This window comes from Pan paniscus, chromosome 3 (genome assembly GCF_029289425.2).
Source record: "Pan paniscus chromosome 3, NHGRI_mPanPan1-v2.0_pri, whole genome shotgun sequence".
Lineage (NCBI taxonomy): Eukaryota > Metazoa > Chordata > Mammalia > Primates > Hominidae > Pan > Pan paniscus.
In genome coordinates, this window is record NC_073252.2 from 85,187,639 (window position 1) to 85,207,514 (window position 19,876).

Here is a 19,876-nt window from a genome sequence, read left to right on the forward strand (position 1 = left end):
TGTGAATACTGCCCCCTAAAGTTGTACAGTGCATAGCCTACACAGGCTACTTTAAACTCAAAACAATAAAATATAACCCAACAAAATAGTATAAAAGAGTTCAAAATATTCAATTAGTGCACACACAGCGGCATAACTGAGAGGTTAATGAGTTGACAGAGAAGTTCTGCAGCGGAGGTCAGAAGCCAATCTCACTTACAAATCCATGCAATTACAGAGCTCATTTTGTTGCAGGGTTTCATTATACCACACAAAAGAGTATTAAATTTTATATTACAAGTTTTATGTCACGTTGCTTTATTTCTGAAGCGTATTTACTTCTCTCTAAAAGAGACTTAGCCCATGTTAAAAGCTGATTTAACAGTGATCAAAAAAAAAAAACACACTGCACCAATCAAAAGTTGAACTATTATCAAACTATTATTTTGTCACTAGCTTGGATAATTTATAAACCTCTACTATCTTGTGTCTCATCTGAGACATAGCTGGATATTAATGAGTTAATACATGTAAAGCACTAAGAACAATGTCTGGCCCATATTTAGTTCTATGAAGTATTAGCTTTTATTATTATTGGAGAAAGCAGCTGCTTCACTGAGATTCTAACTCTAAATTTACCAGAGAGTAGCCAACAAAAGAATTCTTAAGGATAATGTTATCATTCACTTTCAGGCTCCTCAACCTCTTTTCTCTTGGGTATAAAGCTATGACTTACCAAATACTGTGCTGATAAAAATGTTCAGGTGTGTGAGAACAAGTACATGTGTTCTCTAGAATGTAACGATGTTAGGTCAGGGAAATAAAGTAAGTATGCCTCATAATTGTCCCTCCCCTTAAAGGACAAAAGCAGACAACATCATTGGCTTATTTCCTACTCCTCAAAACTCTCTTGGTTTTCATAACATCAGACGTTTTAGTCCACTCCTACGTCTCTGGCTAGTGCTTTTCAGCTTCATCAGTGCCTTCTATACTCCATCATTAAATTATAAAGTTCCCTAAGGGTCACTCTAAACTTTCTCTCCCTAAGCATATCCCATTCTTTCCACAGATTTGTGATAATTCAAATATATATTTTCAGACATATACCCAATTTCTACCTCAAATCTGTCTTGCTGGCTTTTCAACCTTAACTTTAATCTGAAATGAAACTCACTGCCCACCTCGCTGTGGTAGGCAGAATTTTAAGATACTCCTCATCCCCCATGACCTTCATCCCCTGGTGTTACTCTCATGACTATGCTACATTATATGGCAAAAGGGAGGTGACCTTGGCGGGCCTAATCTAATCAAACCTTCAAAAGCAGAGAGGTTTCTCCAGCTGATTGTCAGAAATTCAAAAAACCAAGTGAATGCAGTGTGCCATTGCTTGTTTGAAGGTAGGGGGGAACATGTGGGAAGGATCTGGCAGTGACTTGTAGCCAACAGCCAATAAAAATGAGAAACAGTCCTATAGCCACATGGAACTGAATTCTATCAATAACCTAAATGGCCCTGGAAGTGGCTTCTTCCCCAGTGCCTCCAGACAAAAGCCTAGCCCAATCTCTTGATTCTGGCCTTGTGGGACCCTAAGTAGAAAGCCTAGCAAAACCTGCATGACTTTTGAACTGTGAGCTAATAAATGGGTGCTATTTTAAGCTGCTAAATTGGGGGCAATTTTTTACATGGACATAGAAAATTAATACACCCCCATCACAAAACAAACAAAAATTTTATCCCATTCACCATGTTGTTTTCCTAATTCAGAAATCAGACCATTATCCATCCAGTTGCTTAAGGCAGAAACCGAAGAATCATCTTTGCTTCTACCTAACTGTTCTTTCTAATTATCATAAAGTCTTTTTGACCATACACCTCTGAACTATCTTTCAAATATGTCCTCTTTTCTCTATCTCAATTTCTATCAGTATAGTCTAAGCCACCATTATTTCTTTACATCAAGGGATGAAGAATTACAATAACCCTTTTTGGTCTGTCAGATTGTTTTCACTCTGGTCATCCTCAAATCCCTTCTCCATTTTGTATGCAGAAGTTCTCTGAAAAGAGAAATCTGATCCTATAATTCCCCTATTATTTAAATAAAAATATAAAATGTATATTTACTATACATGCATATTAAATATATATGTTTAATTCAAAGCCCATCAGATAAAATATCCTTGGCAAACTTGAAAGGCCTTTATCCTTTACTTACTCTTTCTGCCTCATTTCTAGACACTCTTCCCCTTAATCTTCCAACTACATTGGACCTCTTTCATGCTCTTTGCTCTCTTTCATCACCTGGTTTTTGAAGGCTCTTCATCTCCCTCCACTTACCACTCTTACCCCACCTATAATAACTTAATCAGGCTAAATTCTGCAGTTCCTTCAGATCATAATAAATGGTACTTCATTAAGATGTTCTCCACTCCTCAAGCACCCTTTACTCACCCCATGCTAATATTATTGCCCTTATGTCATTATTTGTTATCTTCTCTTCTACAATGTAAGCTATACAGAGGCAGAGACACTGGCTATGTTTTTTACTGCTGGTAGCAAAAAACAAAGTGGTATCTTTACCACTTGGTGTGTCTTGTGGTGGGCATTTAAAACTTTTTTTTGAATAAATAAGTGAATCTTTAGACATGCTGTCAGGATGATGGGTTTCAACAGACTCATAGCTTAAACAAACATCGGTGTCCATTTCAGTGGAAAGATGAAATAAAAAAATAAAGATAACCAGATATTTCACATATGAAAATGTATTGAAATGCCAAAAAGATGATTTGGGGCTATATAAGTTATAAACAAATAATACGACAAAATAATTGTAGCTCTATTATTTTTCACACAGATTGTAAATGCTCGGGGCATATTTTAAAAGATTAAAGAAATTCAATTGCTATTTTGCTAGAGAAGTTTCATTCAATCTTTGGCTAAAAACCAACATAGTAACAGGGATATAAAGATTAAAAAAGTACTTTGGGATTTTATCTCCCATTTTAATCCATGCAGTTATCACATAGTGTAAATCACTCCCTATTAAAGTATTAAAATGTCATTTGTAGACAGTGGGAGATAACAGTTTAAGACTAGCTTTTTTTTTTCTAGGATTCTTTTTCATGAGGGGAAAAAAAGCTTAAAATGTCTTCACATTTCTTTTTAATCTTTCATATTTTAACACAAGAAGCAAAAACCAGTTGAAAATATTATTAATCAAAAATAGAAAATTAGAGGCAACATATCCCCATGTGTGGTTTAGTTTTTAATTGCTCATTTTGATAACAAGTCATTTTTACAGAATGGTGCTAATTTGCCAACCATATAAGCCACAATGTCTCAGGTATGGTTTTACTAGTTCAGGTTTGTTTCTTTTAATTATACTGTGGGTGATACATTTATATATATTAAGGTACGTATCATTATATATCATATATATGTGTGTATGTGTGTGTGTATATATATATATCACCTGCAGGTTTTTTTTCTTGAGACGGAATTTTGCTCTTGTCATCCAGACTGGAGTGCAATGGCGCAATCTCGGCTCACTGCAACCTCCACTTCCTGGGTTCAAGCGATTCTCATGCCTTAGCCTCCGCAGCAGCTGGGATTACAGGCACCCGCCACCAAGCCCAGCTAATTTTTGTATTTTTAGTAGAGACGGTGTTTTGCCATGTTGGCCAGGCTGGTCTCAAACTCCTGACCTCAGGTGATCCGCCCATCTTGGCCTCCCAAAGTGCTGGGATTACAGGCATGAGCCACCATGCCCGGCCCACCTGCAGTTTTATTAAAAGAAACTCTTCAGCAATATTTTCAATATTTACTAAGATAGCCCTCTTCTCTCTTCTCGCATTATATTTTCACTCTGACACAGAGACAGAATTATTCTAGTATCTAGTTTTATACAAATTATTAAGCTCAGTCTTTGAAATCCTCACGCTATTAACAGAACAATAAAGTTGAAAAAAATAGGCAATAAAATTTAATCTCCCATTTGGTGCAAAATATATGTGATCTTTCTGACAATACAATTCCAATCACTAGGAGGAATTACAGTATGCTTCATTGCTACTATACTGAATCATAAATAAACAAATATTTATTCCTTCCTACTAAATCAACATACACTCTTAAAATATCTAGTAACTCCTGTAAGTTTTCTTGTCTCCAGATCACAACGCTTCAACTATTTTTTGTAGATAACATGGTTTTCAGTTGTATTACTAACCTGCTAGTTTTTTCTTACATGCATTCCAGATTATCATTCTCACATTTATTACAATCCATTTTTGTGCATTTTTTATAGATCTTATTTTCAAATTATAAACACGTTACTGTACTAACAAGTTATGTTCATTATAAAACATCCACCCAAAATAAATTTTTAAAAATGTACAGAGAGTCTAATCTTTTATTCCCATACCCCAACTGGTGTTATATACCCTACTTCAACAATACATCTATAGATACGGAGAGATCAGTGTCAAGAACAATACAACTATAACTCCCTTAATCTAAGGCTTCACTTCTTTTAATGTAGGCAACTGTATTATATTCACTTTTTTCCTTTCCTTTTTTTTAAGAGCTGTGTTTCATAATGGTTCAGGTACTTTTCTCCATATGAAACAATCAAAAACCTGATTTCCCACCATGTTATGTTGTACTCATGGGATTGAGTTTTTAAAATACCTAAGGCAGGTTTTAACCTATAACTCTAATTTTAACATTTTTTAGGTTTTTGTCTAGAGTATATGTGGTCTACTCTGTCTTTGGAATCCTGATTTGGTCACATGCCTTAGTGATCTTTCCACCTTAGGATATCTAAAAAGCTGGTATTCAAGTCATTAATGAAAGTGTCAAACAGGTTAGAGTACTAAATATGTTACTAAAAATCTTCCCTTTAGACTGATACATTAATCAGCATATATTCCAGTTTATGTTGATGAGAATATAAATATTAGAACATAAATATGTAAATGAGAACATAAATATGTAGGTGAGAACTTAAAATATTACTGTTCATCAGGATAAAAATCAATGAAGAAAAGAGAAATTGAGGACTATTTTCTTAACATGATAAAAATATAGATACCTTAGTCCTAAAGTCAGTATCTTATTTAATAGCAAAACACTAGATACTTTTCTAATAAGATCAGGAACAAGACAAAAACACCTACTATCTCTGCCATTATTCACCTGTATTAGATTATTAGGCAATACAATTAGACAAGAAAAATCAGTAAGAAGCATAAGGATGTTTGGGAAAATTGACTCAAAAAGTCTACAGATTAATTAATACTACTGTTCAATGCTAATTTCAGTAACTGCTATGGCTGTGTAACATGTTAACATTATGGGAAGCCAGGTGCAGGGTAGGTGGCAAGGTTTTGCCATCTCAGCACTGGCATTTGGCATTATCTTTGCCACTGGCATTTGGGATTATCTTTGCCACTGGCATTTGGGATTATCTTTGCCACTGGCATTTGGGATTATCTTTGCCACTGGCATTTGGGATTATCTTTGCCACTGGCATTTGGACTAGAAGATTCTTTGCTGTGCATTATAGAATCTTTAGCAGCGTTTCTGACTTCTTCCCATAGATGCTAGCAGCAATTTTCCCATCCCCAAGCTGTGACAACCAAAAATGTCTCCAGACACTGCCAAGTGTCCCATAGAGGGGACAAAATCATCTTCAGTTGAGAACCACTGGTACACAGAAACTTTAATATTTTTGCAACTTCTCTGAATAAACTAAAATTATCTCAAAATAAAATGTTTAAAAAAATCAATGCTCATGTATAAGTGAAAACTGTGACTACCATATGGTACTCTAAAACATGACTGCATTTTTAATTCTTAAAAAAAATAAAAGGTGTTAACAAAGTATCACTTTGGACATGCTAACAAAATGTGTTTGAGAAGGTATTTAAAGTTTCTAAAGTAGAAAAAAAAGTTTAAAATAAGGCCTTTAAATTTTAAGAAACTTTATTTCCACCATCAGTTCAAAATAACTTTCCATGCTGATCTACCTCTTTGTGTTCATTGATGCCTTCATCATCCATTTATTAGTGAGAGGATCAAACATCTCCATACTCCCTAAATGTTCATTTCCATCATGTCCACCTACTGCATACACTTTACCTGTCAAATAGAGAAGTATTTTCATTTGACTCCAAACAAATAAATTCATATCATTAATGTTACATATATAAAATTATATAATTAAAATGTCACCATAAGTTAATTTTCAATAATTGCTGTTCTGTTCAACATTATGATCAATGTCATTTCAGTAGTTGAATGAAAAATCAATGTAAGCTTGCACTAAACATGCTGTTCTACATGAAGTTATTTATTAGTAAATGCTCTAATATTATCGCCCCCCCTTAGGCTTCCCAACTTTTTATTACTTGGTAGATGAAATCACTAATCATGCCTTCAGAGAATGCTTAATAAAATGGAAAAATGCTCTTATTAGGTTATATTTGAAAATATAAAACTGGTGGCTGGGCATGGTGGATCATGCCTGTAATCCCAGCACTTTGGAAGGCTAAGGTGGGCGGATCACCTGAGGTCAGGAGATCAAGACCAACATGGTGAAAGCCCATCTCTACTAAAAATACAAAATATTACCCGGGTGTGGTGGTGGACACCTGTAATCCCAGCTACTTGGGAGGCTGAGGCAGAATTGCCTGAACCTGGGAAGCAGAGGTTATAGTGTGCTGAGGTCGCACCACTGCCTTCTACCCTGGGCAACAAGAGCGAAACTTCATCTCAAAAAAAACACAAACAAACAAACAAACAAAAACTATATATATATATAAACTGTGCACACACACACACACACACACTTACACACATACATATAAAACTGGTTTGTTGTTTGGCTTTTCTTTTAGAGACAGGGTCTTGCTCTGTCACCCAGGCTGGAGTGCAGTGGCGTTATGACTGCTCAATGCAGCCTTAAACTCCTAGGCTCAAGTGATCCTTCCACCTCAGCCTCCCAAGTAGCTGAGACCACAGGCGTGCACCACTATGTCTGGCTAAATTTTTAAATTTTTTTGTAGAGACAAGATCTTCCTACGTTGCCCATGCTGGTCTTGAACTCCCAGGCTCAAATGATCCTCCCACCTCAATCTCCATAAAACTGTTAATATGATCAATTTTTTTCCTCAATAAAACAAATAAAAACACACAGAGAAAGATAGGCAAGATTGTACACCAAAATGTTAACTGTGACTATTTCTGGGTGTTTGTGTTGCAAGTGGTTTTCATTTTTTATGAAAATGTTTTTATATTGTTAAAAATTCATTTATACTTTTATAATAAAAAAGTGATCTTTTAGAGTTTTCTGACAATTTATCCATGGTTCTAAAATTAATTCATTTTCAGGAATAAGTAAAAAAAAAAATTAATTGTACTAATAATCATTAATTTTAATTAGATGGGCATAAAAAAGCTGATATGTAATTATAATTTGAGTTCTATAAACATTTTTCCTTGGTTTAGTTTTTTGGTAACTATAACTCAGAATAGTTTAACTCTTTATATCTCTTTTCTCTGATATTCATCTCCACATTACGCACACTGAGCATCTGTGGGCACAAAGCAAGTAAATTATCACTAACCAAGCATTTTATTTAAAAATAATTTACAATTTAGTCATTTTCTTATATAAAAATAAATTCTCAGAGTTGAAATATTTTAAAAAGAGCATTGTGATCATATGATATTTCAGACAAGAGTGGACCCACCTTCCACAGAGATTACACCCACATGTCGCCTTCGACTATTCATTTCTGGTCCAAAGAACCAACTGTTTTTGTTGATAGAATAGCATTCAATACTGCGAAAGGGGTCACCAGATCCACCTCGACCACCTACACAAAACAGCACACCTAAAGGTAAAGCCACAAAATAGAGATAAATCATAGCTGCCAAATTGAAAAAAATTAGAAAGCCAAAACTTTGGATAAAAGCAAAAAGACAAAAAAAAGTTATTTGGATAGTATTCAATGTTATTATGTTACTAGAAATCTAATAAAATTTTCTTCTTGTCCCCTCAAAGAATAGAGTATATCAACTATCTCTGCTTGCTAATGTCCCACTACAATATGGTTTATACTCTCACCTACCTTCTAAAATTACTCTTCCTAAGGTCGTAACAAAACCAATCAGCCTCTAAGTTAATTTCTTATTGAACACAATTGCAACATTTGATATGCTGATCATCCCATTTTTTGGGAAACATCTTACTTCCTTGATTTCTATATCAGTCTCCTTTTGTCTCCAATCATCTATTTCCTTCTATGTTTTCCATGTTCCATCCTTAGCCCATTTCTCACATATTTTTTGCTCACACAGGAAAAGTTCATCCCTTTGTTTTAGATTCCATCTATATCATAACACCTTCCTATATACATTTCTAAGCCACATCTCCACTTGATGTCCCACAGACACCTCAAACCCAACATGTTCAAAAGGATCTCCCCTTCTTGCCTACCTAAACAACCTCTTCCTTCCCTGTGGTGTCCTATCTGTTCCTCTCTATTCCCAATACCACTGGGAACAGTTCATGCCCTCATCACCTACTACCTAACTACTGCAAAATCCTGTCCTCTCTTAACACTTAGCTGTCTTTTTGCTTTCAGATTGTCAACACAGTAAACTAATGAAAAGGCTCTTTTGATAGCCTTCCATTACCTACACCAGTACTTCTCAAAAACTTTAGTGAATGCCACTGAATTGTACACTTAAAAATGGTTAAAATGGGCAGGTGCAGTGGCTCATGCCTGTAATCCCAGCATTTTGGGAGGCTGAGGCAGGAGAATCATTTGAGGCCAGGAGGTGGAAACCAGCCTGGGCAACAGAACAAGACCCCTATCTCTACAAAAAAAATTTAAAATTAGCCAGCTGTGGTGGGGCATGCCTGTAGTGCCAACTACATGGGAGGCTGAGGCAGGAGGATCACTTGAGCCCATGATTTCGATGCCGCAGTGAGCTATGATTGCACCACTGCACTCCAGCCTGAGTGATGGAGTGAGACCCTGTCTCTAAAAATAAATAAGACAAAAAATGCTTAAAATGGCAAATTTTGTTATATATATTTTACCACAATTTAAAAAAAAACAGTGTAGTGTAATTCAGAATCAGCTGGAGGGCATAAAACACAGATTGCTGGGCCTGACTTCCAGAGTTTCTGATTCAGTAGGTTTGGGATAAGTCCAAGAATTTGCATTTCTTACAAGTTCCCAAGTGAAGGCTGATGCTGCTGGTCGAGGGGTGACCACTTCCTTCATACTTTGAGCAGCAAAGGCTACCTTACAAGGTAAAACCTTATCACAGCATAAAGGTCTTCCAGGATCTAACCCAATCTCCTCCCCTCTTTCTCTCTCTTAAACTTCATGCTCCTGCAACTATGCATATAGTACACATCTTTGGTGTTCCTATAGCACTTTTGGTAATTAGCATTTATTTAACACACAGTATTAAAATGATCTGTTATGCCAACATCTGTTACCAGAGTCTAAGGTAGGTTAAGACTGTGTATTAAGCAATTATGCATTAACAAGGACTAGCACAGTACCTGCCATGTACTAGGCATTCAATAATTGTAAAATGAACTGAACACCCTTACCCTAAACTAGCATTCAGAAGAACATTTATTTATTATTCACAACCAAGGCTAAGGTTTACTTTCTCTACAAAACCTTTTCTGACTCTTCCAAGATAAAAAATAACTACTGTTTTCTTTGTAAGTCCCATTATACCTTATGAAGATATAAAAGTACCTGTTAAGACTTTACTGCATTTATTCAAATGTCTATTTTCCTAGACCAGACAAGTTATTCTAAAATAAGTCCGGCTGTATTCTGTATGTGCCTGCATTTCTTATGTTTAACCCAGAGCCTTTCACATGGTAGGCACTTAATAAAGGTTTGCTGAATGACTGCATAAATGAATGCCTGGTAGCTGCTTGTGCTATCTTTTTCAACTAATTCAATATTTTAAGTCAGATAAATTTAAAGTCGGAAGAGCAGCAAGTTATGGTGGCTCACACCCATAATCCCAGCACTTTGGGAGGCTGAAGTGGGTGAATCACTTGAGCCCAGGCGTTTGAGACCAGCGTGGGCAATATAGTGAGACCCACTCCCTACAAAAAAGAAAAAAAAATATCTGGGTATGTGCCTATGATTCCAGCTACTCAGGGGGCTGAGGGAGGAGGACTGCTTGAGCCCATAAGGTTCAAGGCACAGTGAGCTGTGATTGCACCATTGCATTCCAGCCTGAATGACAGAGCAAGATCCTGTCTCAAAAAAATTTTTTTAATAAAAAAAAAAGTTGGAAGAAACTGTGAAGATCATTTAGTCAAATTGTTTATAAGTAAACAGAGGCCTTGATTAAGAAATTTGTTTATAAGCTGGGCTGGACGCAGTGGCTCATACCTGTAATCCAGCACTTTGGGAGGTTGAGGTGGGTGGATTACTTGAGGTCAGGAGTTCGAGACCAGCCTAGCCAACATGGTGAAACCCTGCCTCTAGTAAAAATACAAAAAAAAAAAAAAAAAAAAAAAAAAAAAAAAAAAAAAATTTGCCCAGCGTGGTGGTGCACACAAGAATGGCTTGAACCTGGGAGGCATGGTGAGCTGAGAAAGCGCCACTGCTCCCCAGCCTGGGTGACAGAGCGAGACTCAGTCTCAAAAAAAAAAGATAAGAAATTTGTTTATAAGTAAACTGAGACCCTGATTAATAAATTTGCCCAAAATTACAGATGTTCAATGGCACAGCTAGGATTATAATCCCAGAATGCAATGTTAATCTTTGATTAGATTTTCTTTAAGTAGAAACTAGTATTTCATCTATATAGTTCACATAGGAACATCGTATGGAAGGAAAAAAAAAAAACTAAAATAGAAGTAAAAGACCAGGATGCATACCCTTTCTCTGCTATTTCTATGTGTGACCTTCGGCATATTTTTAACTTAATTCTTAGTTTCCTCATCCTTAAAACAGAATAAAACGACCTATTTCAAAATGAGGATCAAATCCTTATCTAAAACCTACTACATAAAGTTCCTTCAGTCATGTAGATCATTTATATGACTGTCTAGTATATTTTGGCATATAACCTAGGCTGCTAAGATGTTATTTGAATTCAATTCTGAGTTTGAAGAATTCCATCAAATACACTGACTTTCTAAATTCACAACAAAAAAGCTATACAACTAAAAAAAATCAATTCTTGGGCCGGGCGCAATGACTCACGCCTGTAATCCCAGCACTTCGGGAGGCCAAGGCAGGCAGATCACGAGGTCAGGAGACTGAGACCATCCTGGCTAACACGGTGAAACCCCGTCTCTACTAAAAATACAAAAAAATTAGCTGGGCATGGTTGTGGGCACCTGTAGTCCCAGCTACTCAGGAGGCTGAGGCAGAAGAATGGCGTGAACCTGGGAGGTGGAGCTTGCAGTGAGCCAGCCGAGATCGCGCCACTGCACTCCAACCTGGGCGACAGAGACTCCGTCTCAAAAAAAAAAAAAAAAAAAATTAATTACTTACATCAACCTATAAAAAATGAGGATAATTAGTTTCATGTTAAACTAATTATCTAGAAGAACTACTTCTTCATAGGTAGGTGTATGACTTTCAGCATTTCTTTGTATTACCTAGATAAAATCTCATTCTACTCATAATCAAGTATTGCCTTTTGTTGTTGTTTTCAGGCTACCTCAAAGACCTCATTATTTGATAACTGCATATTTAGATTGCGCCATATATAGAGGAAGTCTCTATTTAGAGCTCCTCTTCCTAAATTTCTGAACCTCATGTATTCACTCATGTCTCAAATATGTTACGCTTTATAAATATTTTATTAAAAAGTGATACTTCTTATAGCATAATGTCTCAAAAAAAAAGAAGCGAACATGAACTATTTTCTTGGGAAAAATTATAAAGTCTAAAAATTGTATCAAATAAAGGTGAAACTGCCTGCCTCCTAAAATATAAGGGCTTTAGACTCTAAGAGTTTAATATAACCCATTATACAAACGTTAGCTATGTTTAGTGCCCTTTTTATTTGGTAAAATGAAAAAACAAATATTTAGATGCACAATATATTTCAAGCTCCATGCTTGGCCCTAGGGATAGAAACCTAAATAAGATACTCAGCTGTCTTTGAAGAACTTAAGACATGTCAAATGAGTAAATGACAATGCAACATAGTAAACCAAGTTCAGAATCGGGAAAGATCTCAAAAGAAGAGATATTTCAGTAGGCTCTTCAGAGTATACAGGACTGATTACGGCTTTTTAAAAAACTGGCTTATTGGTAAAACTAAATAATGTACAGTAAAAATTATAAATATATAAAACCGTATTTGCCGATTATTACTTTAAGGCAATCAGACACTAATTATATTACAACTAAGTTTGGGCACACATGAACAACCCTCAAATACAACAAAGATCCTTCCAGGAGAATTGACAAAATAATTTGGTTACCAGCAGTATGCTTCCTTGGGGTAGTCCGAATGGAGTATTCAAAGTCAGGTACTGCTCTGCTACTCAAGTGAAGGTGGTAATTTCTTGCTTCATCCAGTAAATCTCTACATTTTAGATTTTGCTTGACAATCTGTTCTTTTGCCACAACACCCATAAGAAAATCAACCGGCAACAATGGCAGACGAACCTAAGATCATGAATAGTTGCAATACAACAAATTTTATATTTTCTTGGGAAAATATAAAGTCTAAAAATTGTATCAAATAAAGGTGAAAACAAGATGAGTAATTCTCCACTTCTACTGCAGCATGTTCTCTTTTTAAAACTTAAGTTGTTACTTCATGAAATGTAACATGTTCATGATTTTCAATGTGCCAAATTATAAGCAATTTCCAGTATTGGTCTGCTCAAATGCAATCAGACTACACATTAAATTATATCCACCCACTTTAAATATCGGTTTAAATAGGCTTTATAATTGAATTGTCTTCATTCAAATTGCTTACTTCCAAAAACGGTACTGACATAATCACAAGGCCCTTCTACTGATAAAGGCACAATCAAAACAAAAGTGCTGTGCTTTGTTCTTTTGCCTTTTTAAGCTAAGATTAAACATAGGGAAATGTGATTTCTTACTTAAAAATGTAAAAACTCATATCTGAAACAAGTGTTGTTTTCTTCAAATTAATGATCTTGGAAGGGAATATACTAACTTAGGGATGCATCCCCTCTTTCAACAGAGACATTCACCATTCCTCTATTAAAGATACACTGATTTTCCAGTGGATTAAAGGGGATGATGAAACCAGGTAATGCTATTTTGAGTTAAAAGCACACACACACGTAAGGGGTTGAGTCCAGTCTCTCTCCCCAACTGCAAGACTTTGTTGCAGCAGTCCCTGTATCTATTGTTATGGCCCCCCTTGAACGAAATCTGCCTTACCATCTTAAAGAAAAACACATATACACAAATAAGATATAGCTGCAAGATAATGAAACTTTCTATTTGCTTTGCTGACAAACTTACTTTCAAAATAATTCTGAGAAGATCTAAATGTGTTCTGAACTTTGATACTCACATGAATGCATAAATATTGTGATATGCACTTGAAAAAATGTCTTATCATCATACTCTGAATAGGTTTACTTCATCTGCCTATAAATATCTAAAATGAGAACACTGGTAATTATAAGCACTTTCATTCTTCTTCATTCTTCTTACTATTTGTTTAAGTTTCTGATAATGCTATTAGGAAACTTTGTTATTAAAAATCACGAGAATTATCACTGAGTGCTTTTATCAAGCACTAAGTTTTAACAAAGCATTTAGTTTAGAAAAAATAAGTAAATAAGAACACTCTTCTTTTAAGTAGCAAAATGTCATTTTACTTCTCAGGAATAAATGAAGAAAGGAAAAAATGGAGGAAGGGAAGGAGGGAAGGGAGAGAAAGGAGAGGAAGAAGACAAAAGAAAAAAAGATCACAAGGGCCTATAATCTTCTTATCCTGGTAACTCCTATTGACAGTAAAAAATAAGAACAGTAACAATGAGACACATTTCTGAGGTTTAAAAAAAGTCAAACTACGGTGAGAGAAGAAAATAGAAGTGATGTCCTATGGTTGTTTACATAATAAATCTATCCACATTAGGAATAACTATACTTTTATTAGCAAAATAATTCATTAAAATTTAGAAACCATTATAAAACAATAATTATAAAGTATATTAATTTAGAGCTATTTCTTCAAACCATTTTCTATTGGCATAAATAAAATATTCATCATTAGTATCCCAAAGGAATATTTTAAATATTCAGGTTAAAAGCAGAGAATGATATTGCTAATTCAAATGTGACAAATTTAGATTCATCCTGAAACAGCACAGCAAGTTAATAGGAAAATTAGAGAGCTAAAAGCCATTTCTATTATTTATTACATCAATAATTTCTATATTCCTTGAAATAATCTACACTTTTCCTAATAAATGAAGCATGTTGATTTGCTTCCATATCACTTCATTTCTGTGTGAAATCTTATTTCAGCTCCTACCTGTGCAAGTGTTTCATCCAACCATTTGGAATGATGCTGAGGATTGGCAAGAAGCCACTTGATGGCAGCATTATAGACCTGCTTTTCATTTTCAATATTTAGATCACTGGAGGACAAAAGCTTATGGAGGTGCTGCGGTGATACACTTACAAAGTCTTCACACTCCACTACTTCAGTAAAATGGTCACAGGCATACTGATCCGCCATGTCCATTAAGTCCATTCGATTGTGACTTTCTGCAAAAGCTCTTACTGCCAGGCAATTGGAGGGATGAAAATGTAACTTCATGTATTCACAACAAGCTCTAGCCACCAGTTCAACCTGCAGAATACAGGCTGCATATAAGAGAGGCTGGACATTGTCAACAGTCAAAGTGAGCCGTGAAGAATAGACAAACTTTACCAAGTCTTCTATCGCATCACCATCAAAATCTCTAATCTCAATCAGCGTTTGCTTGGCTTCAGCCATTTCAGAAAGAAACATGGCTCTAAAGTAGGGAATAACACAAGCCAATACCAGCTTGTGACAAGAGATTAGCTTTGAGCCAACCTGTTCAAAAGAAACCAAGAAAGATTCAGTTTAATATCAAAATCAGCTTCAGGTCAGCATTTAACATGTGTTTGTAGCAAGGACAAAATTTCCAGACAAATTTAGAGTATCTTTTTATAAGGCGATCCTTTGATCACTTACTTTCAATGTAGGCCAGTTTCTTAAAGTCAGGTAATTTTCATATTCCAAATTAATCACATATCATATTCATATATATATATATATATATACTTTAAAATTAAAAAAAAAATTTTTTTTTTGAGACAAGGCCTTGCTCTGTTGCCCAGGCTGGAGAGCAGCGGCGCAATCTCAGCTCACTGCAACCTCTGCCTCCTGGGTTTAAGCGATTCCCTAGCCTCAGCCTACCAAGTAGCTGGGATTATAGGCGTGCACCACCACGCCTGGCTAATTTTTGTGGGTTTTGTTTTTTCAGTAGAGACAGGGTTTCACCACGTTGGCCAGGTTGGTCTCGAACTCCTGGCCTCAACTGATTCACCTGCCTCAGCCTCCCAAAGTGCTGGGATTACCAGTGTGAGCCACCACACTCGGCCTCTTTTATATATGTATCTGTAACATACACACAACAAACCATGATTTTCTATGTTATATTTCAGGGACATTTTGTGAATTAATACCAGCAAACATCAGTTAGCACTCATTACATGCCAACCACTATTGTAAGTGCTTTTTTTTTTTTTTTGAAATAGAGTCTCACCCTGTTGCCCAGGCTGGAGTGCAGTGACGTGATCATGGCTCATTGCAGCCTCAACCTGCTGGGCTCGAGCAATCCCCCAACTTAGCCTCCCCAGCAGCTAGGACTACAGGCATGCGCCACCACACCCAGCTAATTTTTGTATTTTTCAGTAGGGACAGGGTTTTGCCATGCTGCCCAGGCTGGTCTCAAACTCCTGGGCTCAAGTGATTCACCCACTTTGGCCTCCCAAAGTGCTAGGATTACAGGCATGAGCCACAGAGCCTGGCCTTCTAAGTGCTTTTCATACACTAACTCAGTTGTCCCAACATCCCTATGAGTAAGTACTATTATTATCCACAATTTATCAATCAGAAAACTGGAGCAGAGAGTAAATATTTAGTAGTATTTACTATGAGCTCAACTGAGGTTTTTTTTTTATTTTCTATTTACATTATCTTGAAATGATATAGCTCACATAAAAGCAGTAAAAAAAAAAAAACACTGCAATCTCATCACCTTAATTATTGAAAAATCAGATAGCTTCCAACAGTATGCTATTACAAATAGCACACTAGTGAACTTCTTTGTAACTAAATCTTTATTCACATTCTCTATTATTCCAACAGATAAATTATTGTAAGTAGAGATGCTGCTTCAAAGGATACAATGTGAATATGTGAATACATAATGTCAAACTGTCCATTTCTGAGCTTCTTACAGTATTTGCACCATATCTTGAGTGTTAAGAAATACTTCTTGTTGTTATTGTTGTTGTTGTTGTACAAAGTCTATGCTGCCCAGGTTGATCTCAAACTCCTAAGCTCATGCAATCCTCCCGCCTCGGCCTCCAAAAGTGCTAAGATTATAGGCGTGAGTCATTGTGCCCGGCCATAGTTGCCAATTTGATGAATAAAAAGATCTCATCTTTTTTTTTTTTTTGCTCTTAAGATTGAATCATTTATAAATTTTGAGCTATTTGTATTTCTTCTATGAACTACAAATTTTTTATTTATAAGTACTCATCATATAATCAGAGTATTAGGCATTTGTCATATATATTTCAAACTTCTCTTTTAGTTTGCTTTCAAATTTTATTCTCTTATATAAAAACCCTATGGATTTTTATGTAATTAAATGAAGTCTTTTTATTTATTGTTTTAGGTACCCTGCTAGAAATGGGAATCATTCTAATATTCTATATTTACTTCATGTATTTTTTATACTACTTTTATGGTTTTATGTTTTACACTTAAATTTTTACTTACATCTGGAAGTTTTTGGTACTGAGTGGGAAGATATCTTCTTTTTAATATAGTATTTATCCCATTTTCCCAGGAGTTTATAATAATCAAATACAAGTAACAGTTATAGTACTATTTTAACAGTTTTCCTGTTTTCATGTAGTGTTTTGATTATATAATAAACAGTTGTATCTCATTATTTGAGAACTAATTTTAAAATGACAACTCCTAGAGTGTTCAAATGTATAAATGGTTTTGCTTATAAAAGCCCCTTCCTCAGTCTTTTTTCACTAATGTGGAGGAAGAAGCAGTATCACTTATTTCAGAAAGTACAAGACAATCATTTCTGTCTGTTATGCTATATTAAATTTTTTCACAGAACTCACAAGGCAGTATTTAGATTCCATTGAGACTAAAGTTGTAATGTAGACTATAACATAAAGCTTGGCATGTTTTCAAATTCACGTCAGCTCTAAAATGGGATCTGAAATCTGATACTAAATAACTTTTAAACAGCCTAAGCATATCCTTTAAAAAATTATTTCCACATGCCACCACTGGGATTCAGTTTCTATGCAAATATTTGTAAGTCTCACATGACTTAAACCTGCTCCATTAAATAACTTGCCAACACTCTCTTACATAATAGTATCATAAAATAGGGTTCTACAATTTCTAGATAACCATTATTTTAACACTTGCCATCCAAGCTGTACAAATCAATGGCCGGCAAGTCATTTTCATGTTGTTTTTAATAAGATTCTGTCCCTTTACAATTCCATTTGAGTCTTGATTCAAACAAACTAAAATGTGGCTATTTAACACATACACCCCTATGTACCCTTTTAGAATAAATATCCATCTTTATTTTATAAAGATCTTTAAGCCACATGTATAAATAGGAACAGCCAAAAATTTGGCTTTTTAATGCACTGATTCTCCTTTGATGTTATATAGTTAATTACATTCCTGAAAGTTTATTTGTACATTTTCTTTCTCTGGTACAAAAAAATAATTACCAATTACCAAAATCATTTCATTAGAAATTTGAAAATGAAAGGAATCAAAGTCTAAAGACCTGATGTTTAAAATTGGATGAAAAACACACAAGCTACATAATATTAGACATTACCGTGTATTTAGAATTATATAAATACTATATGTCCCTGATACTACTTAATTTTCTAATTTACATTCTTTCTTTGTTAGATCAGTGAACGTGTGACTAATTCAAGATAGTATTACGAAAGAAAAACCTTAGACAATTAAATTTAACAGAGTTTAACTGAGCAAAGACGGATTAAAGAATTGGGCAGTCCTGGAACAAGAATAGGTTCAAAGACACTGGTGCTGGTGCATAGTTGAAAATTATTTACGGACAGAAAAAGGAAGGTGACACACAGAAAATGGAAGTGAGGTACAGAAACAGACGGGTCAGTTACAGCTCAGGGTCAGCCTTACTTGAACACAGGTTGAACAACTGGTTGCCTTTAATTGGCTGAACCTCAGTGATTAGCACAAGAGTAGGTTGCAGTCTGTTTACACAACCAGTTAGGTTACAGTTTACTGTGTACAGAGAAACTTTTAGGCCAAGTTTAAAATACATAAGGTGGGAGCTTTAGGCTAAACTTAACAGTACTCAGGGAAAAATCATGTCACACTTCAGTATTAAAATATGCAGAATATCAACATTCATTAAATGATTCCTTAGACTTTTGTTTAAAAAGCTTGAAATACCAACTATTAATAAAAACTTTGAGTAATTTTCCAGAGATTAGCCAATATGAATGGAAATACAATGAAAATAAGGCTTTTGGATTAGTAAAGCACTTGACTATCAACATACAAAGCATTCCTAACTCCACTAGTTAGGACTTCATCATGGCTCGAGTGCCACTTGCTCGAGCCCGCTCCCACTCTGTGGAGTGTACTTTCATTTCAATAAATCTGTGCTTTTGTTGCTATTGAAAAAAAAAAGAGTTAACATTTATTTTGTAAACTATCTCCACTTCACTTAAAAAAGTTTAGTAAAGGCGGGGCGCAGCTCACGCCTGTAATCCCAGCACTTTGGGAGACCGAGGAGGGCGGATCAGGAGGTCAGGAGATGGAGACCATCCTGGCTAACATGGTGAAACCCCGTCTATACTGAAAATACAAAAAAAAAAATTAGCCGGGCATGGTGGCACGCGCCTGTAGTCCCAGCTACTTGGGAGGCTGAGGCAGGAGAATCACTTGAACCTCGGAGGCAGAGGTTGCAGTGAGCTGAGATTGTGCCACTGCACTCCAGCCTGGGCAACAGAGTGAGACTCCATCTCAAAAAAAAAAAAAAAAAAAGAATTTTAGAAAAAGTAAAATTTTATCTTAGTATTATTAACCATTATATATACAGGAAAATTTTCCATATCAGTTGAAAAATGCCCTTCTACTCTAATATACTTTAACATTCATCATTAGCAACTTATGCAAGCATCTTCTTTAATATCTTTTACTCTACATGTATATTATTCATTACTATTTCAATGTTGTTTTGACATTTACATTATGACTTTTTGATTACTGTAAATACTATTATAGTGGATATACAGTTGCATAACTTTGTAGGTAATAATAATCTTGATACTTCAAAATAAAAAATAACCTACTGGCCAGGGGCAGTGGCTCATGCCTGTAATCCCAGCACTTTGGGAGGCCAAGGTAGGCGGATCACCTGAGGTCAGGAGTTCAAGACCAGCCTGGCCAACATGGCCAAACCCTCTCTCTACAAAAAATGCAAAAATTAACTGGGTGTGATGGTGTGCACCTGTAGTCTCAGCTACTCAGGGGGTGGAGTAGGGTTTCGGTCCAGGAGGTGGAGGTTGCCATGACCCAT

The 19,876-nt window shown here is 35.5% G+C and overlaps 1 protein-coding gene across 5 annotated transcripts in view; it reads right to left on the reverse strand.

Annotated features, from left to right (window-relative positions):
* The window catches only part of KLHL8 (kelch like family member 8), a 60,124-nt gene that overhangs the window by 11,114 nt on the left and 29,134 nt on the right, over positions 1-19,876 (reverse strand). For all 5 annotated transcript variants that reach the window (XM_034958893.3, XM_034958894.3, XM_063603569.1 and 2 more), the window contains 4 exons: positions 14,524-15,072; positions 12,476-12,662; positions 7,731-7,874; positions 6,006-6,117 (listed from right to left, as the gene is read on the reverse strand). In XM_034958893.3, the coding sequence (XP_034814784.1) occupies positions 6,006-6,117; positions 7,731-7,874; positions 12,476-12,662; positions 14,524-15,072 (992 nt within the window). The remainder of the gene's footprint in view (positions 1-6,005; positions 6,118-7,730; positions 7,875-12,475; positions 12,663-14,523; positions 15,073-19,876) is intronic.